Genomic DNA, 19,590 nt, shown 5'->3' on the forward strand with positions numbered 1-19,590 from the left:
GTTGGAATACAAAAACACAAAGCAGCAGCTTCTTCTGTTTGATTCCCACCAACCACTGCAGCACGTTAGGGGTCATCAGAACCCTGATCCACCGGGCCCATTCTGGTGATCAGAAGTTCAGAACCCTGATCCACCGGGCCCATTCTGGTGATCAGAAGTTCAGAACCCTGATCCACCGGGCCCATTCTGGTCATCAGAACCCGGATCAACCGGGCCCATTCTGGTGATCAGAACCCTGATCCACCGGGCCCATTCTGGTCATCAGAACCCTGATCCACCGGGCCCATTCTGGTGATCAGAAGTTCAGAACCCTGATCCACCGGGCCCATTCTGAGTTCTGCTTCTTGGATAAATCCTCCATGCTCTGTTAAACCTAAACTCCATGTGTTCATCTCTCTTCCAGGCGAAGGAGTTGTGCCACATCCTCGCTCTCATAGTGAAAGAGTTGACCCAACCATCAAGCAGCAGCTCCGTTTAAAGCCACATGTGGACACACACACACACACACACACACACTGTTGTGTAACATGAATGTGTTTTAGCTCTCTGGTCTAACCTCTGTGTTATCTTTGCACCCTAACAGATCAGCTGATCGATCTCGTGTCTATTAGGACTTTATATAAGAACAATCAATGCTATCAGACGGCTCTTTTTATGCTTTTAAATCCTGTGACACAATTGTTGAAATGTGGAGTTTGGTTAACTGTTGGAAATGATTGTCTTAATGATGTTGTAGCATAATTTACAATCAATAAAGAGCCAAGTTGACCACAGAACTTTACGTCTTTGTTTTCTTACGAATAGGAAACGTCTTTCTAGGAAGACGACGGTCAGGAGATTTTGATTCGATTGTAAAGACAGGCATGAGGACGTCTGTGTCTTCTGCACGTCCTCTGATGTAATGACAGGATCCGTACGGTGATACGCTGGTTGTGGTGAACTGGTGACTGGTTAGGTTACCCCCCCCCCCAATGACAATGAATGAAGGAAAGGTGGATCCTGAAAATTCATCATCTTGATCCATTCTCATCATTTATTACATTTGTACTACACAAATCTTTATCACCTTTGTAATCAATGGTATCAGATTTATTTATACTGTAGTTGGTGCATCACAAAAGCAAATAGTGTAGTACTTCAGACGCAATACACGACGTCAGCGCTTTGAATTACGCAGTACTAGTTTTTACAGTTGAAGCCATGTCTGTGCAGGCCGGGCATGCTTCAGGTGTAGCGATAACTCGGGGGGGGGGGGCTCCTGTCCTGACGACAAACATCCTGATGATGGCTTGTACATTTATCACAAGCTTGATGGTTCGGATGTCGAGCAGGATGTCCCTTCTTGTTGCCGACAGGCCGACTAGTGATCGCTTTGATTGATTACCTTCACATGAAATGTCCATAGGTCTTAAGTAACGACATTTAGTTTAGGGAACTGCTCCTTTAACCGAGGGATTCCTCCCATCGGCGTGCATTTCATCTAAACGCTGCCGGGAATAAAGCGTCATGGCTGACTGTCCTTACATCACACAGCTAAACACAGAATAAAGACGACGTCTACTTTATGACTCAGCTAATATAAAGAGCAGCAGATTCGTCTCATGCACATTAGCATGTTATTACTGCATAACTGACCAAATTCTATTTCTACTCAATGACACAGTTTCTCACCTAGCATAGCATGATAGCATCAACATGATTCACTGTGGGCTACGTTATACAACGGCAAACAGGCCTCTTTAGTTCAGCACGTGTGAGACAGGCAGAAACACGTTTTCACCTCCGTAGAGGTCAGTAACATGTTTAAATATTACATTTACACTGAGAGCGGCCGGACGATCTGCTCACTCGTAACACGAACGGAACATGGTTGTCATGACGACAGTGGAACAGTAAGAGACTGGAAGCATTTCACCTGGAGAATCGCAGCTTGTTGACATCAACATGAAAATGTCCCGATGTGTCATCATACAAGACATCAAAGAAGAATCAGCATGACGGTGTCACAATGTCCTTTCATCATCGTTAGGATATAACTTTAACAGCAGAGTGGACGGATGGACAGCTTTTGCGTGATGATCTGATGATGGGCCGTCGTATTCAGAGGAAATCCACCCGACGCCTCGAGAGAAGAGCGCAGCGCCGCAGAAAAGATTACTCTGATTACATCCTGAAGCTGCTCAGCTGCATGAGGGCAGGCGAGTAGACGGAATCCCAGAATCAGGCAAGGTCAGTACATGGGGAGGCTGGTGCAGGAAGGGTGCTGGACGGACTAGGAGCATGTCACTGGACGATCTGGCAGCGGTGTGGTGTGTGAGCAGAGTATATGTAGTGTCCGGCTGATTGCTGATGTGGTGCAGGCGCTATTTACCATTGTTGTCCACATGATTGGTTTTCTTCTTGCTGTTGTCTATAGGAACCCCTTGTAACTCCACCCACACCTGAGGATCCACAATAGATGTGGGCTTGTCCCATTCCGGCTTCGGCTTCGGCCTCTACAAAGCCTGTAAACAGATATTGTTTCTTGCATAGTGAAAATTAAAGCTAAAAAACTAGTTCAGCTCAAATTTGAATCGATTTCCCTTCATTACAGACTTTACTGAGATCCCTTTGTGTTTCCTGTTTCAAAACAGGAAAGCCCAGCGGAGCAGATCTGGAGAACGCCGCTAGTGGGAACGTTGGTCGATCTGCAGCGCAGTGTCGTCAAACCAATGCAGAGCACGAGGCTCCAAATTTAAACCTAGCGGTGTCTTTCTTTGACATATACGTTTATAACAAAACTATATTTCATCAATACAATACTCTTTTAAGAATTTAGAATGGTACTTATTAATTTTGTCCCTTGTTACTTGCCTAATCCAGAATGCTGAACATGCAACAGTTGGAGAGGTTTTGTTCTACAAGTAGGATAAAATCTAGCACCAATCTTTGTTCCTGGTGTAAAAGTACATAAACGTGGACTGAGCTGGTTCAATGGATTGTGATTAAAGTCTTGAGTCCTGCTCTGAGAATCCACCCTCTATGAAAGAGTCCATTCTGGCTTCAAGCATTCCCGTTGGTGCGCTTGGTCAACACACTGAACATGCTCTTTACTTCCTGCTTCAAAGCCTCCAAACACCGGGCAGTTTCCCTGCATCAGACAAACCTTTGTTTTGCATAAAATTTAGACAGAGGATAAAGTTAAACTTTTCACAACTTTTAAAACAACTCTGGTTCTGTAATAAGAGCCTGAGGCTTTCTTAGCTTAGGTTTGGACAGATGCTTCATGCCTTGGCATCTTCCACTGGTCGTCTCCATGCTTCAGGTTGGGGTAGAGATGGGACTAGGCTTTCTTGGCAGAAGACTTGGCTGGTGACTTGGCTGGTGACTTGGCTGGTGACCTGGCTGGTGACCTGGCTGGTGACCTGACTGGTGACTTTGAGGTACTGCTTTGACATGAGGAGACCTTAATGTGCACAAAGAGTGAGGAGGGTGAAAGGCTGGAGCCGTCCAGCTTCAGCAGTGGGACGTGACGGTAACCTGGGGAGACGAGGGACAGAAGGTCAGAGAGCAAGTCGTATAGATCCAATCACATCCCGACCTGGCTGAACCCACACACACCTGTTCGGAGGCTGGTGAAAGGCAGCGTGTACTGTCCCAGGAAGTCGTTACTGGAAGTATAGTCGTGGTCCTCCACCATGAAGCGAACCAGAGCCAGGTCAGGGACATGCACAGTGAAGTTGAAGGTACAGTCCCACCGTGGGTTAAAGCCTGAACCACAGAGGGAACTTTCAGAACTCCCAACTTTCCCTCTTCTTAGTCACTCCTACAGCCGTGTCAGAGGAACGCAGGTCCACCTGTCCTCTTCACGTCTGTCTCGGTTCTGAGCAGAGATCGGCCCAGGACCAGGTCAGAGGTTATTAGATTGGGAGCCAAATCGGATTCAGACGTAGGATTCAGACCCAGGAAATCCCACTGAAAACGTTTTACATGCGGATCTTAGTTTATTAATTGGCTAGGTTTTGTCTATTTATTGATTAATATTTGTGAATGTTAGTTTTACATATAATATCCCAATAATCAGGATGGATTAGTAGGAAAAGTGATTTTTGTTTTATACAACTTCAACAACAATTAGAGCTAAATCTGTCTGTTCTTATACGGGTTCGTTTGGGTCGGTAGGTATTTACCATTGTTGTCCACATGATTGGTTTTCTTCTTGCTGTTGTCTATAGGAACCCCTTGTAACTCCACCCACACCTGAGGATCCACAATAGATGTGGGCTTGTCCCATTCCGGCTTCGGCAGCTGCTGAGCTGAAATAACCTGAAACAATCAATTAGACTTTAGAGCATCGTTCATTGCAGCCCGGCGTCAGAGCATCGCTCAGGTCCCACAGGATGAGACATCTGATCCATCTGTTGAAAAGCCTTTCCCTCTGGAGACAACAACATGTGTGTTTACTGTTGTGTTGTGTGTTTGTTCATGGGGCATGGGTCAACAAGCGTCACCTGCCTGTTTATCGCCTCCGTCCGCCGAGGAGGTTCTGTTTCTGCTGCCTTCACCAAGACTCGCTGGACTTATCAGTGGACAAACGGGTTTGTTGTATCTTCAGAAGCTCTGGATCTAATCCAGAAGAATCCACCATGACTGAAAGGCTGCTTCTAGTGAATAACGTCTATGCTAATAATGACATCAACGTGAATCGTTGCTAAAGGTTTGTTTTCATGGTTAAGGAATCTAAAAATATAGATAACATGAATGTAGTACAATTATTTGGGGTGTAAATCAAAGTAGGGCGACTGAGCTGCTCGGCGGAGGTCTGTGCTGTCTGAGTACTTTCTAGTTTACTGTAGATTCATCTTGGTACCATCTTGTGGGTACAAGAGTACATCCATGTATCAGAAATGAAAGCAGAGCCATACCGAACCCCACTTTGCCGTTCTCTGAATCGCTGATGGCGGCGCCGCCGTCAGTTTGTGTGAGGAGGGGATGCCATCTTACCCGAACGGCGAGAAGGACGGGCCTGTGGCCAGAACCTCCACCGACGTTCTCTGGGTTGAAGCTGATGTCAGGCTGGCGCAGGAAAGGAGGTTTCAGGACGAACCCACACTGGCCATTCTGCAGGAACCTGCCGTGGTTCAGGTCCATCTGCTCACCAGGTGTTTGGAAATTCAAAGCAACTAGACACAACACATGTCCTCCTGTTACTGCGGCCGCCATGGGGGGGTACAGGTAACGAGCAGCATCCTAAAATAAGACCTCACCAATCTGACAGCCCCCGTTCCACATCTCCTGAGGGTTGTAGTTGGACGACTGGAGGCGCTGGCCCGAGGGGTAGATCCTGCTGAGCCGGTGGCTGTTGAGACGGACAAAATGTATCCCTGCAAGGAAGACAAGTCCAAAAGCACCTTGAGTCACTCCCTTCAGGACCTGCACCTTGTGAACCAAGCAGAATACCAGAGCATCATACCCGAGTCCTTAATGTGCCTGAGCGCTCCACTCTCAGAGAACGAGGACATGTCGGTGGCCGGACCTTTGGCTGCCTGCTCGAAGCTCCTGAAGGGAACGCTCCGGTTGTACAGAACCAGCTCTGACAGCTCTGGACTCAGCTTGGACACGCCTGTCTGAGAGCACACACAGAAAGCAGCTGGTCAACCTCCCCAACCTGCTGCCGCTGCGTGGCAGGCCATCGGGCGGCACCCACCTTTCTGTCCTCGTCCTTCCTCCTCGGCCTGCCGTCAACGCCGCTGGCTTCGCTGGCTTCTTCGTCTGAGGAGCTGAGGTCTGAACAGCTGGAGGAGCATTCCTCCATTGGGTGCTCCTTCTTCCCCTTAACCAGGATTTTATACTTTAGATCCTGAACACGCAGAAAACACTGGTTTGAAGATGAAACTAGGAAGTACTGCAGTACCGGTGCAAGAACATAGAAGGTACATTTAGTGTAACGCATGTGCATACAATAATACATTTGAGGTAAGATGAGCTAATAGCTATGATGAGACAACTTGTGACCTCCATCATTTTTCAGAAGGATCTAAAAGGTGAATAATTAAAGCTCGGGTTAAGGAAATAGATAATGATCAAAATCCATTTGTTCAAACGTGATTGATCCTCCTCTCAGTCTCAGGTGAGAGCGTTTCCAGCCCCCTCACCTCCGGAGAAGGCAGGCTGAGGGGATCCCGGTTACTGAGGGGCTTGCTGAGCAGCTTCTCTCCCAGGATGGAGCGCAGGTGTCGGGCCATTATGGTCTGCTGCTCCACAGAGCAGTGATTCTCCATGGACAGAATCAGAGGGTAAGGAGATGCCTGGGGGAGACGGGGGAGTCAGAGACAAAGGGAGTTATAGTCCAAGTTCATATCAAACAAACAACATGGATTTCAGAAGTAAATACCTAAATGAGAACTAATAAACGCATTGTCCTCCTGTCCTTGTCTCTGTGTGGACTGCACTAGGAGACAAAATGACACCTTGTCTAGCCGATAAGTGAAACGATTCTGGTTGTTGGACTCACTTTAAATGCATATTCATTGATCGTCTCGATGACTTCAACAAAGGGTACTTTGGAGGTGAGTGTGTGTCCATGGTAGATGACAGGCTGTCCTCTGTCTCCGTCCCAACAGTCCAGCTCCACACAGCGGCAGCCATGATTCAGGGCACTAGGAGAACACACACACACACACACACACGCACACACGCACACACACACAGTGACCAATGGTCTATTTGTTTGGTCCCTGTTAATTAAAACCAAATCCAGGACTAAGGTGTTTAAATGTGTGAGTGTACAACCACAATATCAAAGGATTCTGTAAACAAACAAGCAGCTTTATAAAGTGGCATCTTCTAAGTCTTCAACATTTTAGTACAACGCGTGACTCGTCGTCCAGGTAACAGAACCTGCCGCAGCATGGGCTCCCACCGGATGTAGGGCTCTGTGCTGCTCTCGCCGGTCAGCTGGTCCTTAGTGAGGTAGGTGTTGTGGGAGGAGGAGATGAAGTAGTGGGCCAGTGGCTGGTGCATGTCCTGGTACACTCTAGCGTGCTCCGGGTTAAATGCACAGTTCTCCTTGGACAGCATGTACATGGTGAAACCATTGGCAGTCATGAACTGGTGCTTCTGGGCTGCACTGGGCAAAAGGCACAAACACGGGACAGGATTCTTCTCATGAATAGTTCTAAAGGAGGGAAAGGGATTTGTATTTTATGGATGTGAATATTTAAGTCTCTCAAAATATTTAAAATATCTCAAAATGTTTGTAGCAATTATAAATTACATTTTGTGAAAAGAAAGGCCGGCAGAAGTTCTAACTCCTATTGTGGCTGACACACATGAATACTCTGGTAGCTAGCATCCAGCGGCTTTACCAGGGCCTTTTGCTCAGTGCTAATATTGTCACTGGGCTCCGTACCCCATTCATTAAGTTCATAGGTGAGTATGAGACTTTGGGCATGGATGAGTGAAGCATCCTCTCCCTGGTCCTTCAAGAACTCCTTCAGGTCCACAGTGGAAAGCACACAGCCGTTTGCAGAGTAGCGGATGAACACAGCGTCCAGCTCCGGCCGCCTTAGCAGCTCCCTGCAGAACACCTCTATCTCGCCGTCGTCCAGCCGGCCGTCGGCTGACCGGTCGCATTTCTGCCAGAGAAAGAGGCTGAATTAGGTCCTTCAGTCAAGCGGGGCTCTGCTGCCAGACTCAAACGACGTGTTACTGTTAAAGTCTCATGTTACTCAAGTCAGATGAATTTACACGTGAGCTTTTATTACGGGCTGAAGATGTTTGGAAGCTTGAGTGTGTTTCCGACCTGGAAGAGGCTTCGAGCGTACTGGTCGCTCAGGTCAACGTTGATCATCTGCAGTAGCGTCCGGACTTCCTCATAGCTCATCTTATCATCGTGGTTCTCGTCAGCTCGACTCAGGTAGGCATGAATCCAGGTAGCCACAAGCAGTCAAGGTAGACTCTGAGCCTCAGTCACGATGAAGTGCTTTAGGATGGGTCCAATCCTTTGTGTTAGTCTCGTGTGGTAAGTCGGGGTGTAAAGTAAACCTCCCAACGTGGCTGAGGGATCTGACGTGGGTCCCACAACCTTCATGCAGTAAAGCAGCTGATGAGAAACGCAGTCAGACTATACATTGGAGCGACTGAGTCATTTGTTTAGGTTAAGACTGGTAGAGAGTCCAGATACTTCTACTATACCACTTATAGCACCTGGAGGAGGTAGTATGAGTATCTACTCAGTATGGCTACTCTAGCCAGACTCTAGTGTGCTTTGAGACGACTTGTGGAATACGACCGTTTATTGTGTTTATTTTTTGGAACGCTTCTTTCAGTCTAAAAGAGGATGTCTGTTGCGCCGCTGCCACAGTTGTTTCAGACTCCACGGAGGACTCCATCTAAAAGGTTAAATATTCCTCATGCTATTGTCTCTTCATACAAGCCTGAAAGGATATTGGTCAAGCTTCTCCTTCTGGGTCATGTTGTCCACCCTCCCCTGCAGGGTTCGGATGCCACGGGCCCAGTGCTGAGCCTCCTCCTGGCTCTGGCAGAGGAGATCCAGGCTTTTTCGTGGCCCTTTGAACACCACTGTAAAACAACGGCCCTCCGGGACGGAGCCAAGCATCTGGCGCAAAGTCTCTGACTGGCAACCCTCCCGAACACACTCCACTTCCGTTACAGAGACTGGGCATGTGCAAAGGGGGGTGGGGGGAGAGCAAAGGTGGGGGGAGAACAAAGGAGGGTGGAGAACAAAGGGTGGGGGGAGAACAAAGGGTGTGGGGGAGAGAACAAAGGAGGGTGGAGGAAGAACAAAGGGTGGAAGAAGAGTTTGACACCCATGTTCTAGATTGTTCTCGGTATCTTTATACACCAACCAGGAAAAGTCAAAGTGAATCAGAGCTGATGTGTATTTCTAACTGATTATTGAATACATAAATGGGTTTAATGTTAAAATTAAATGTTTTTTCCTGACTCCGTTCTGGATCTGATCCAGATTAAATTTAGTGGTGAGATAGAGACCCCCCCCCCCTACATGACTGTGTCAAATTCCAAATTGAAGCTTTATTTACTCCAACGCAACCAAAATGTTTTAACTGATCCACAATCCAGAATCTCTTCTGGATCATCACCAAAACGTAATCATCTGTTTCTGGTAACATTCCCAACATGCCCTGCATATTTCATCAAAACCAGGCGGACGGACAAACAAACGCTGGACGTTAATATCTGAGCGACCGGATCTGAAATACGTTGACCCGATTACTCAAGAGGACACCGCTGGTATCTGAAGAGCTTCGTCTTGAACCGACTTGAAGAAGACGATCATGAAATGGGTCTCCAAAAGGAAAACGTCAGGACGATGCAGAACTAGAGAATATTTGGGATTAATGTCGAATCGATCGTTAACAAAACAGGTCGTCATAAAAGCGAGATGAATGACTCATAATCACACTGGTGGCACCAGAAAAAGCCCTTCGGCACACCCGAACATCTGCACAAACATCTGCAGCTCACGTCGTGTGGCTAAAAGCCTTGTATTCTGCCCGGGTGGCTGATCATACAGCAGCAAACGACAGGCTCCGGGCCGACTGCCACTGTAATCTCCTTTCATCTCTACTGCAGGATGGGCTCTAATCCCAGGCCCAAAATAGATGAACTCTATAATCACGGCAGGGTGTTTGACCCGATGGTGGCGGAGGAGAGAGGCTCCGGGAGTCGGTTCTGCTCCGTGCAGAGCAGCAAGTAGCATTTAAAATGTGTAAAAATAGCTTCTGTGTATCCCTGCTTCGCCCCGCCCCCGAGCAGCAAGGTCTGCTGCTTAGTGACCAACCCCTGGTTAGTGACCAACCCCTGCTTAGTGACCGACCCCTGGTTAGTGACCGACCCCTGGTTAGTGACCGACCCCTGGTCAGTGACCGGCCCCTGGTTAGTGACCGACCCCTGGTTAGTGACGACCCCTGGTTAGTGACCGACCCCTGGTTAGTGACGACCCCTGGTCAGTGTCCGACCCCTGGTTAGTGACGACCCCTGGTTAGTGACCGACCCCTGGTTAGTGACCGACCCCTGGATAGTGACCGACCCCTGCTTAGTGACCGACCCCTGGTTAGTGACCGACCCCTGGTTAGTGACCGACCCACGTGAAGACGGCCGATGTAAAACCGTTGGAAGCTTCAAAGCTAAACGGCGTTGCAGAATTCTTCTAAACGTCGCGCTGCCCCCCCAGGTTGACGTAAGCGTTGCGTTTCAGTTCAATAGATTCGTGTCTGCGTTCTAAGTCTTCTGGTTTATAATACGCCGTCGCTTATCGATGATGATGATGATGATGAATAACGTACAGGATTGCTGCTCCTTGGCCCGGCTGGAGGTTTTGTGGGACTGACACCAGACGGTCACGCCGTCTTCCAGCAGCTTCAGGACTCGCCGCTTCTGCCAGCGAGGCGAGCGGACCTCGGAATAAGACAAATGATCCCATTAAATCGCTTTGATCTCAAAAGGATGACGGACTAAAAAGGAACCGCTCTGTGAATGATTTACCTTCACCATGCTGGAGCCCTGCAGCATCTTCTTCACATCTTCATCATCCTCCACTCCTGGAACGCAAACCGGCCAAACGACGGCTTCAAAAAGGCTGATGTGATAAAAACTGCACTTGATACAGACTGAAGCAAAGTCATCTCCAGGTTGGTGGTTCAAATCCCGCTCGATCCAGCCTTACAAGGCGAATGACTCCTGAGGACTCTAAGTTTGAGTCCTTTGTTTTCTCCAAGTTTCTCCAAGTATCTGGACCCCCCCCCCCCCCCCCCCCCCCGACATGAATACAAGGATCTGGACCCTCCAATAGGAGTACAAGTATCTGGACCCCCCCGACAGGAGTACAAGTACCTGTACCATCCAACAAGAGGGTCCATTTCCGTTTCCGGAATGGCAGCGCGTACACACGTTGCGGCCCGAGGCCCCCGGCTCTTCGTGCTTGTTTTTGTATTTTTGTTTATATTTTCGCCAGTTTTTTTTCCACCTATCCCGGGTGGTGAGGACAGCTCGGGATTGTGGGTCACCGTCTGCCTGATTTGGACTCCGTTTACACCTCCAGAGTCCACAGACCCCACCCACCCGGGCCACAGACTGTTTGTCCCGCTCCCATCAGGGAAGCGGTTCAGGACAATAAGAAGCAGCACAGCGAGGCTCAGGAACAGCTTCTTCCCCCGAGCTGTGAAAGCAGTCGTTCCCCCGTAGCGATCTGGGACACTTTATGCCGGCCCTGTTGCTGCTGCTGCTATTTTGCACTACTGCCTGTGATTCTCACTCTCTTTGTGTATATATATATATTGTTCCTTAAAATAGAGAGACTTTAGTTATTGATTTGATATGTGCCTTAGGCCGTGGGCCTTCTCAAGATTTTATTCTGTTCGCATAATGATAATAAAGTATCTTGAATCTTGAATCTTGAGTAAAAGTATCTGGACCCTCCAACAAGAGTAGAAGTATCTGGACCCTCCGACAGGAGTACAAGTACCTGGACCCTCTAGCAGTCATTTAGAACTGACGAAGCCTCTTGGATGAAGGTGAAACGTCTTCAGCTAAACTGATTCCGTGAGACAGATTTATGCAGGAATGATGAAGAGGATGTGACATCAAGCTGAATGATTCTATGAACTGTACTTTGTATATTTTAATTACTGCAGCTGCAGTTCAGTCTTCCATCCTTCGTCTCACGTTCAACATCTGTTAATCCGCATTCAGACTAGGACTAGTGATACATGAATAAAGGGTTAAAATAGGCTCCGTGTAGTAACTGTTAGACGTGTGGCATGAGACAAAGGCATCAAGAACTCAATGTGTCCCGTAACACTGAACAGCTTGTAGGTGTAAAGTACTGCAGTGGGAATACTGGCTAGTACTGGGAAGGCTGGCGTCCTCCACCAAGCCAGTCTGGACAAATGCAGCTCAAAAGGTCAGAAGCTGCTCCGTGTTCTCTGGGATGGATGCCAAGATAAAACACGGGACAAATCAAAGTGCTGCACGTCAGAGGAGGCAGACCACGCTGCTTACGTATAAACATGTAAGAACGGCAGCAAAGGTTACGTAAACATTAATAAGCAGTGTTATAATGACTCGCAGTCGAACCACATTTAAATGTACTAAAGCGCAAAAACATGTTTGTTTATGTCTCTAAATGAATGAGGAAATGGTGCAGAGCTTTGATGCAGACTCTGGTCTACGGTTGGGTTTAGTCCAGAGAAGCACTTTCATTATGGTGAAGGAGGAGTGGGGCCCGGGCCAAAAATAGAACCGTTGAATTATGGAGCCGCAGCAGTCAAACCGGGGGGAGCCACGAGGACGGCCTTTTGGATGGCACACATCTGGTTTGGATTTGAATAAGGCTTTAAACGAATCCAAATGGACCGTTTGGCCTTGTGGGGCCAGGTTGCACCAAACCCGTTCATCATGTAGCCCCCACCAACACACACCAACGAGAACCCATCTGGATCAATGGCTCTCACAGATTATTAGCACTCACATCGGTTTCATAAAGATCATTCACGCAAACTCAAATGCTAATTTAATTACTTTTTTAAGTTTATAAATCGAAAGGGCATGTCCCCCTGAGACCCAGCCCGTTGACGTGTCCCCTGTAGTGGACAGTCCACTATAGAGGACACGTCAACGGGCTGGGTCTCAGGCTTCAGCTTCCCCTCCCTGAAGAGGAACATCTTCATAGATTTTCTTTATTTTCTAACATTATTTATTCATTATGTCCTATATTAATATGATGTATGGAATTGTAATATCTTTGAAGAGACTGTTGGACAAAAAGCCTTACTGGAATATTGATCTGCTTTTCTCTCTCTCCTGAATAACCCTTTCTGATTCACCCCCAGAGCCTTTTCACGTTGCAGACTGTCAGCATCACCATTTATTGTTATAACACCTTTAACACATTTAAATGGATCATTGTTTCCCCTGAATCTCAGAACGGCTTCGGGATATTTGGTCTTTGGACTTCAGTGCTGCGTCCTGCAGGATAACATTGTTGTTACTGTGCATATTTAAAATATGTCCTAGCAGCAGCCGCGGGGGGGTGGAGGAGGAGATAACGGTACTAACAGACCAATAGTCTATGATCAGCTGCTGATCACTCACCCAGGTTCCTCAGGGGGTCGATGGCCTTCGATTCGGACGTCCCGGCTCCGTTCTTCAGCGCCGTCCCTGGTTTATTTCTGTTGCCCAACATTCTGCCAGGTAGCCGGGCTTTATTCCTTCCTCTCCCGGTTCCGTTGGATCCGACTCGTTCTCAGACGGGAGATCAGCTGTGCGGGATCAGCTGCGCGGGATCAGCTGCGCGGGATCAGCTGCGCGGAGCTCCGGCAGGAGGATGACGTCAGAGTCTCCCAGACTCAACCTCATTATTTCTCCTGGAACAGTGACAGACGCTCGTCTGGAGGCTGTGACGTCATCGAGATCGGGTTTATAATTAGACATGTATGAATCAATGACACTAGACGGTGGCTTCCTGGGGAACTTTCAAAATAAAAGTGAAGCGCTCTTCGCGTCAGTCGCTTTGGTTGTTTGGTGGGGCGGCCCCGACGCCAATCAATAGCAGATAATCTACCTCAGCGCGTTGAACTGATTTCTCACAGAGCAATACGTCTAGATAAATTAAATGAATAATAAAAACAAAAACATTGTGAATTAAAAGCAATTGCTTTAATTTTAGATGACGTATTAGACAGGATCATCTTGAAAATGAGGACATATTTGGCATCACACTTTGGTTAAGGTTCACAAATAAAGATATATTCAGTGAGTCTTGTGCAACATAAAAAACACAAATTTATTCCGGTACTTAGAAAAGACTCCGTAAGGAGAGGAATTAGTTCCGACAATTACTAAATAACACAGACTAGAAAAAATAAGAAATTATAATAATTAAATTACTAAAATTTAGTTTAGTCTTTTAGTTCTGTTGATTTCTGTTTTCACTTGGTCTTCTGTCAATTCTTTTTTATGATTGTTATGCTTTTGTTGTGAAAGAAACCTTTAAACATTTCCGGCTTTTGGTTTCCGGCTCTGTGACTTTGACGCCAGCGTCCCCTTCAGTGTCTGCTGGGTTTTTCCACCTTCCCAAATCACAGACTCATAAATGACATTAGTTCGTCCTCTAACACTGTCTGCTGAAACCAGGGCAACGGTTGCTGAATAAAGATAATCGCTCGGTGTGTAGAGAAGGCTGCAATCATGGAATGCAATTGATTTCTATAACGCCCAGTGTAACTGACTACAAAGGAAAACATTGTGTTTCATAAATATTCAATTTCTAGCTATGTTTATGCTGTAAGTAACTTGTGCAGCTTTCACTGTTTAAAATGAAGTAAAAAGCAAGTGAACCATGAAGTTTTGATTATAGCAAGAAAAACATATTTTCAAAATGCAACTTTATTTTTTATAATAATTAATTTTAAACATTGTAACTTCATACACAGATATAAACAAACACTAGACTTAATGGACGCACACCATCGTCACTAAATTGTGTGTGTTTCACTTTAAAGGATAAACGAGCTCTGCCGAGGGCAGCCTGCCCGGCGGAGCTCTCTGGAGGCGGGACAAACGTCCCAAGCGTGGGCTGTAATTGGTCCATCGGTTTATTACAGTTTATTACACGAGTTGAGAAAAGGAACAGCACACTCTTATGCATACAATTTGTGCTGCAAATAGAACAAATTTTTAGACAAAATGATACAATCCAACCTTGGGCCGTGATTGGCCCATTTATATATGATATGATTTCACATGAACATAACTGCAAATAAAACTTGGTACACTGAACGAACGCATTTGTCTTTTATTCTGCAGCTACTACACCAGGTGGCGCCGCAGCTTTAGGCCTGGGGCCTGCTGGTTAGCATAAAAAAGAATACATTCGTTTATGTGGTGTTATGTTAGGTAAGTGGAATGTGGATTAAGTTCATATCAAACTTGAATGAGGTTCAGCTTGTTTGATATGACGTTTATTACGCGTGGCAAACATTTCCTGAATCTGCTCCGGTTCAGGAACCACTCTGCTTCAAAACATCCTTGAAATTCTGCAATAATTTTTTAGACAGTCTGAAAAATAAGTCTTTATTTACCTCTGCTATAAATATTCACTTAGTATGCCATGCAATTCAGAATCAGAATACTTTAATAATCCCACAGGGAATTGTAATAAATTATATCAGCAACAATGCTCCACTAAACAAAGAAACATAATAATTAACAGTATGTACATAGTGCAGAAACAGATACAGAAAACAATAATATATACAAATACTTAACAGTAATATAATAGAATTGTATGTATTATTAGTGTCTGTTTTATGTTCCAACATGAATTCTGAAAAAATAATCAGCCATCCTGCTCTTCAAATAACATTTAATCATTCTGACCTCATACGTGTGTTTGTCGTGTTACAGGGGGAACAAATATATGCCTTGCTAGTTGTAATTAGAGAGTGATGGAATCAAGATCATATTGTTTAGCGCTGTTGCCTCGCAGCAAGCAGGTACTGGGTTCGAATCCTATCTGATATCTGCTTTCCTCCCACCTCCAAAAACATGTGATTTAGGGCCAATGGGTCACTGAAGTGTCTGTAGTGAGTGCGTGGTTGCTCGTCTCTGCCTGGTCCTGGGATGTGCTGGTGATGCATCCGGGGTGTACTGCGCGTCCCGCCCATAACGAGCTGGGATTGGCTCCAGCAACTCAGGTGTGATTTGGAGGTCTGCATGTATGTAGGCTGGTGAAATGTGTGTGACAAAAGACACCCAGCTACAAATGAAAGGTTCTTTTATTTCTTGACTGCTCTCCGTATTGGAAATGAAGAGCAGTGTTGGTGATTTGGGGATTAACGGGTTAACCGAATTTAGCAAACAGATTTCTCTGCACGTGTGCATCGACAGGTGCATAAAATGAGAAATACATTGAAACAAAACAGTGCAATAAAATAACTGTAGTGGGTTGGGTTCCGTCATAAAACTCAATCCAGTGACGACCGAGTTTTACATCCGTCATCGGTCGCGAATCCGATGTTTACGTCACCCTCGCTTCTGAGCAGGCAACAGCTCCCGCTCGTGGCAGTCAAAGAGATTGAGCTTCCTCTGTGCTGTACCGGAAGCGCACATACGAGTATGGTGCGCCCTCTTGTGGCGTGGCGGAATAACATGCCATTTCCCACTAGGCTACATGTATAAATTACAAGTATTTGAAGTACGAATAGCCAACTTCTGTCATGAAGATATCAGGAACTGCATGGTGTCCAGTGTCCACTCCTCCTCCTCCTCCTCCTCCTCCTCCTCCTGCTCCTCCTCCTGCTCCTCCTCCTGCTCCTCCTCCTGCTCCTGCTCCTGCTCCTCCTCCTCCTCCTCCTCCTCCTCCTGCTCGTCAGAAAGGGGAGGTTTCCCATTTCACAACAGAACCGCAAACAAGCGCACACGTCACTCTGCTATTAGCCAATCACAAGCCAGAGCGCTTCGACGCGAGCCAATCACAGCCCACGTCTGTCTTCCAGGCTCCGCAACATGGCCGCCGCGGCGCACTGAGATACCAGAAGTCCATTTGTGTTGTGGAATAAAGATATAGCGCCAAAGGAATGTCAACGACGACATGAGAACGACAGAAGGTGAGTTTGCAGACCGACACTCTGAATATATTCGCTGCGTTATTATCGTGAAGACTCAACAATCCGCCGCCATGTTGGTCGGAACGTCTGTTAGCATCTGCCTTTGACATCAGGAGGACGTCGGCGGAAACCGAGATGCCAGACCAGCATAAACTCCGATTAAATCCTAATCTAGTCTATGTTGCGGGCTGCTAGGAGTGTCGCTAGCCACACCTGTAGCTAGCGTGGCGCTGTCATTTACGAGGCAACGTCGCGTTTCTCGTTTGATTTCCCACGATCGTTCACCAAAACAACAACAACAACGCAATCCACGCCAACCTTTGAGCAGCTGTAACGTATTTCCTTGGTTAAAGGTTCAGTTACCGCCTGCACGTTCTCTGGTGGAAGCCACGCCCCAGATGATTGGCTCTGGACAGCTTCTTCACCACGTCATGAGCTTCAGTAACACGTGGCTTGCGTGCGTTAATTACTTCATATGAAAACACAAGAGAACGCAGTTATACTCAGTCTCAGTGGCGTCGTTAGGCCTGTTTTAGGGGGGCTTCAGCCCCCCTAAAATATTCTTAAGCCCCCCTAAATAATTTTGGGTTGTTTTATAAAAAAAAAAAAAAATTTTTTACCAAAAAATGCGGACATATTCTATTAAAGCCGCCAGAATATATGTTTAAAAACATGTAACCTGTCATTATTTACTTAAATCTGATCATGAATCAGTTTCCCCTCACTTCATGACGTAAGGTAGAGAACCCGTTCCACCTGTTCCTATAGAGAATGCCCGCATCACTGAAACAAGGTCCACGTTTTCCCTGTGGCCGCGCTACTTGTAGGACGTCGGTCCCTTCAGCGTGTTTGAACCACACAGAACATAAGAGAAGAGCTTTAGGAGAAGAACGTGAACGGCTGGATGAAGAATGGATAAAATAAAGTTTTTCAACAAAGTACGTTTATCACTGCTGGTAGTAACATTTAGTTATTGTGTGACACACTTAAAGGAAACGCACAGACGCATTAGCCATGGAGCTATGAGAGAACCACAGCCCTGTGCCACGCCCACATTCTCCCTGAATCAGGGGCAGAGACCTGTAGAACCTGCAGAACCTGGAGGCACCTGCAGGTTCACGCACTGAATAGAACTCAGACACGATGAAAAGAGAGTTACTTTTCCCTTGCGTGGATAAGATGGCTGGCGAGCTTGAGTTTAGATTCTGCAGTAGATGCAGAGCTACTAAAAGGCATCCAGCATGCAGGCCTAAATGTGAGAACTTCTTGAGTGGATCACAATTGAATGAACTTCAGCCTGAAAACAGAGGAGGTTCTGGTGGCCTGAAACAGAGGCTGGATGTTCTCCCAAAGATATATTGTCTCTGCACAACCTCCTTGATTCAGACATGTTTCCCTCTCTGAAGGTTCTACCCAAGTTGCCCTAACAGTGCCCGTAAGCAGCTGCTCATGTGAAAGGTCCTTTAGAGCCCTGCGTCGGTTGCACTGCGTCGGTTGCCCTGCGTCGGTTGCACTGCGTCGGTTGCATTCCTCGCTGCATCAAACGAGCCAGAAAATACTTCACAGTCTTGCAGTCATTGAAGAAGACGAGCTTCAGAATCACAACAGAGTGATCGACTCTTAGAAATAGACGGCGTTCTTTGATGCTTCCGTCCACCAAGTAACTTGTAATTTGAGCCATTTATTTTATTGTTAATGCTGTAAACATCCTCTTACTGGTTAAACCTGTTTATTGTTGTTTAAAACAGACTGAAATAATAATAATGTATAATTTCTCAGTCCTTGTTAGCCGTTTGTGAGGTTTTGTGCTCGTACGCTACATTTGCTCACATCCTGTGCATCTCCTGGGGGCTAAGCCCCCCCTGTCCTTAAATCCTAGCGACGCCCCTGCTCAGTCTCATTTTGAGTCCCAGCAGCCTGAGGTGGAGAGGACAAGTTGAAGAGCTCGTTAGAGGATCAGATGATGGAGGAGCTGCAGACAGGAGATGATTCCTGCAGATAGGAGATGATTCCTGCAGATAGGAGGAGATGATTCCTGCAGATAGGAGGAGATGATTCCTGCAGATAGGAGATGATTCCTGCAGATAGGAGGCGAGGATTCCTGCAGATAGGAGGCGAGGATTCCTGCAGATAGGAGGCGAGGATTCCTGCAGATAGGAGGCGAGGATTCCTGCAGATAGGAGGCGAGGATTCCTGCAGATAGGAGGCGATGATTCCTGCAGATAGGAGGCGAGGATTCCTGCAGATAGGAGGCGATGATTCCTGCAGATGGGAGGCGATGACTCCTGCAGATAGGAGGCGAGGATTCCTGCAGATAGGAGGCGATGACTCCTGCAGATAGGAGGCGAGGATTCCTGCAGATAGGAGGCGATGATTCCTGCAGATAGGAGGCGATGACTCCTGCAGATAGGAGGCGAGGATTCCTGCAGATAGGAGGCGAGGATTCCTGCAGATAGGAGGCGAGGATTCCTGCAGATAGGAGGCGAGGATTCCTGCAGATAGGAGGCGATGATTCCTGCAGATAGGAGGCGAAGACTCCTGCAGATAGGAGGCGAAGACTCCTGCAGATAGGAGGCGACGACTCCTGCAGATAGGAGGCGACGACTCCTGCAGATAGGAGGCGACGATTCCTGCAGATAGGAGGCGAGGATTCCTGCAGATAGGAGGCGAGGATTCCTGCAGATAGGAGGCGACGACTCCTGCAGATAGGAGGCGACGACTCCTGCAGATAGGAGGCGACGACTCCTGCAGATAGGAGGCGACGACTCCTGCAGATAGGAGGCGACGACTCCTGCAGATAGGAGGCGACGATTCCTGCAGATAGGAGGCGACGACTCCTGCAGATAGGAGGCGATGACTCCTGCAGACATGCGTAGAGGATCTCTGCAGACTGGAATAGCAATTAAACTGTATTTTTCAGGTCTGCTTAAACCTGCTGTCATCACAAGGACATCAGAAA

At 47.1% G+C, this 19,590-nt stretch overlaps 2 protein-coding genes across 2 annotated transcripts in view; one reads left to right on the forward strand and one right to left on the reverse strand.

Moving 5' to 3' along the window:
* LOC137910489 (unconventional myosin-XVB-like) overlaps positions 1–478 on the forward strand; it is a 40,829-nt gene extending 40,351 nt beyond the window's left edge. The window contains 1 exon segment of the mRNA XM_068754928.1: positions 404–478. Coding sequence (XP_068611029.1) covers positions 404–478 — 75 coding nt within the window.
* A 2,844-nt stretch (positions 479–3,322) lies between these two features.
* LOC137910490 (1-phosphatidylinositol 4,5-bisphosphate phosphodiesterase delta-3-A-like) lies at positions 3,323–13,207 on the reverse strand. Its single transcript, XM_068754929.1, has 16 exons — positions 13,117–13,207; positions 10,510–10,565; positions 10,311–10,422; positions 8,430–8,658; positions 7,784–7,913; positions 7,391–7,616; positions 6,902–7,103; positions 6,494–6,638; positions 6,135–6,287; positions 5,683–5,839; positions 5,453–5,602; positions 5,247–5,363; positions 4,984–5,162; positions 4,170–4,305; positions 3,601–3,750; positions 3,323–3,519 (listed from the first exon to the last, which is right to left on the reverse strand). Exons 1-16 carry the CDS (start codon positions 13,205–13,207, stop codon positions 3,323–3,325), a joined length of 2,430 nt encoding a protein of 809 aa, XP_068611030.1.
* Between the last annotated feature and the right edge of the window lie 6,383 nt (positions 13,208–19,590).

Source organism: Brachionichthys hirsutus, chromosome 21 (genome assembly GCF_040956055.1).
Source record: "Brachionichthys hirsutus isolate HB-005 chromosome 21, CSIRO-AGI_Bhir_v1, whole genome shotgun sequence".
Taxonomy (NCBI): Eukaryota; Metazoa; Chordata; class Actinopteri; order Lophiiformes; family Brachionichthyidae; genus Brachionichthys; species Brachionichthys hirsutus.

Excerpts from the sequence above, each read along its gene's own strand:
- LOC137910490 (XM_068754929.1), bottom strand. The coding sequence starts at position 13,207 with ATGTTGGGCAACAGAAATAAACCAGGGACGGCGCTGAAGAACGGAGCC. Across the intron at positions 5,603-5,682 it reads GGACGAGGACAGAAAGGTGG|GCGTGTCCAAGCTGAGTCCA; the intron begins GTGCCGCCCGAT and ends GCTCTCAGACAG. Across the intron at positions 3,751-4,169 it reads CAATCATGTGGACAACAATG|GCTTTAACCCACGGTGGGAC; the intron begins GTAAATACCTAC and ends TCTGTGGTTCAG.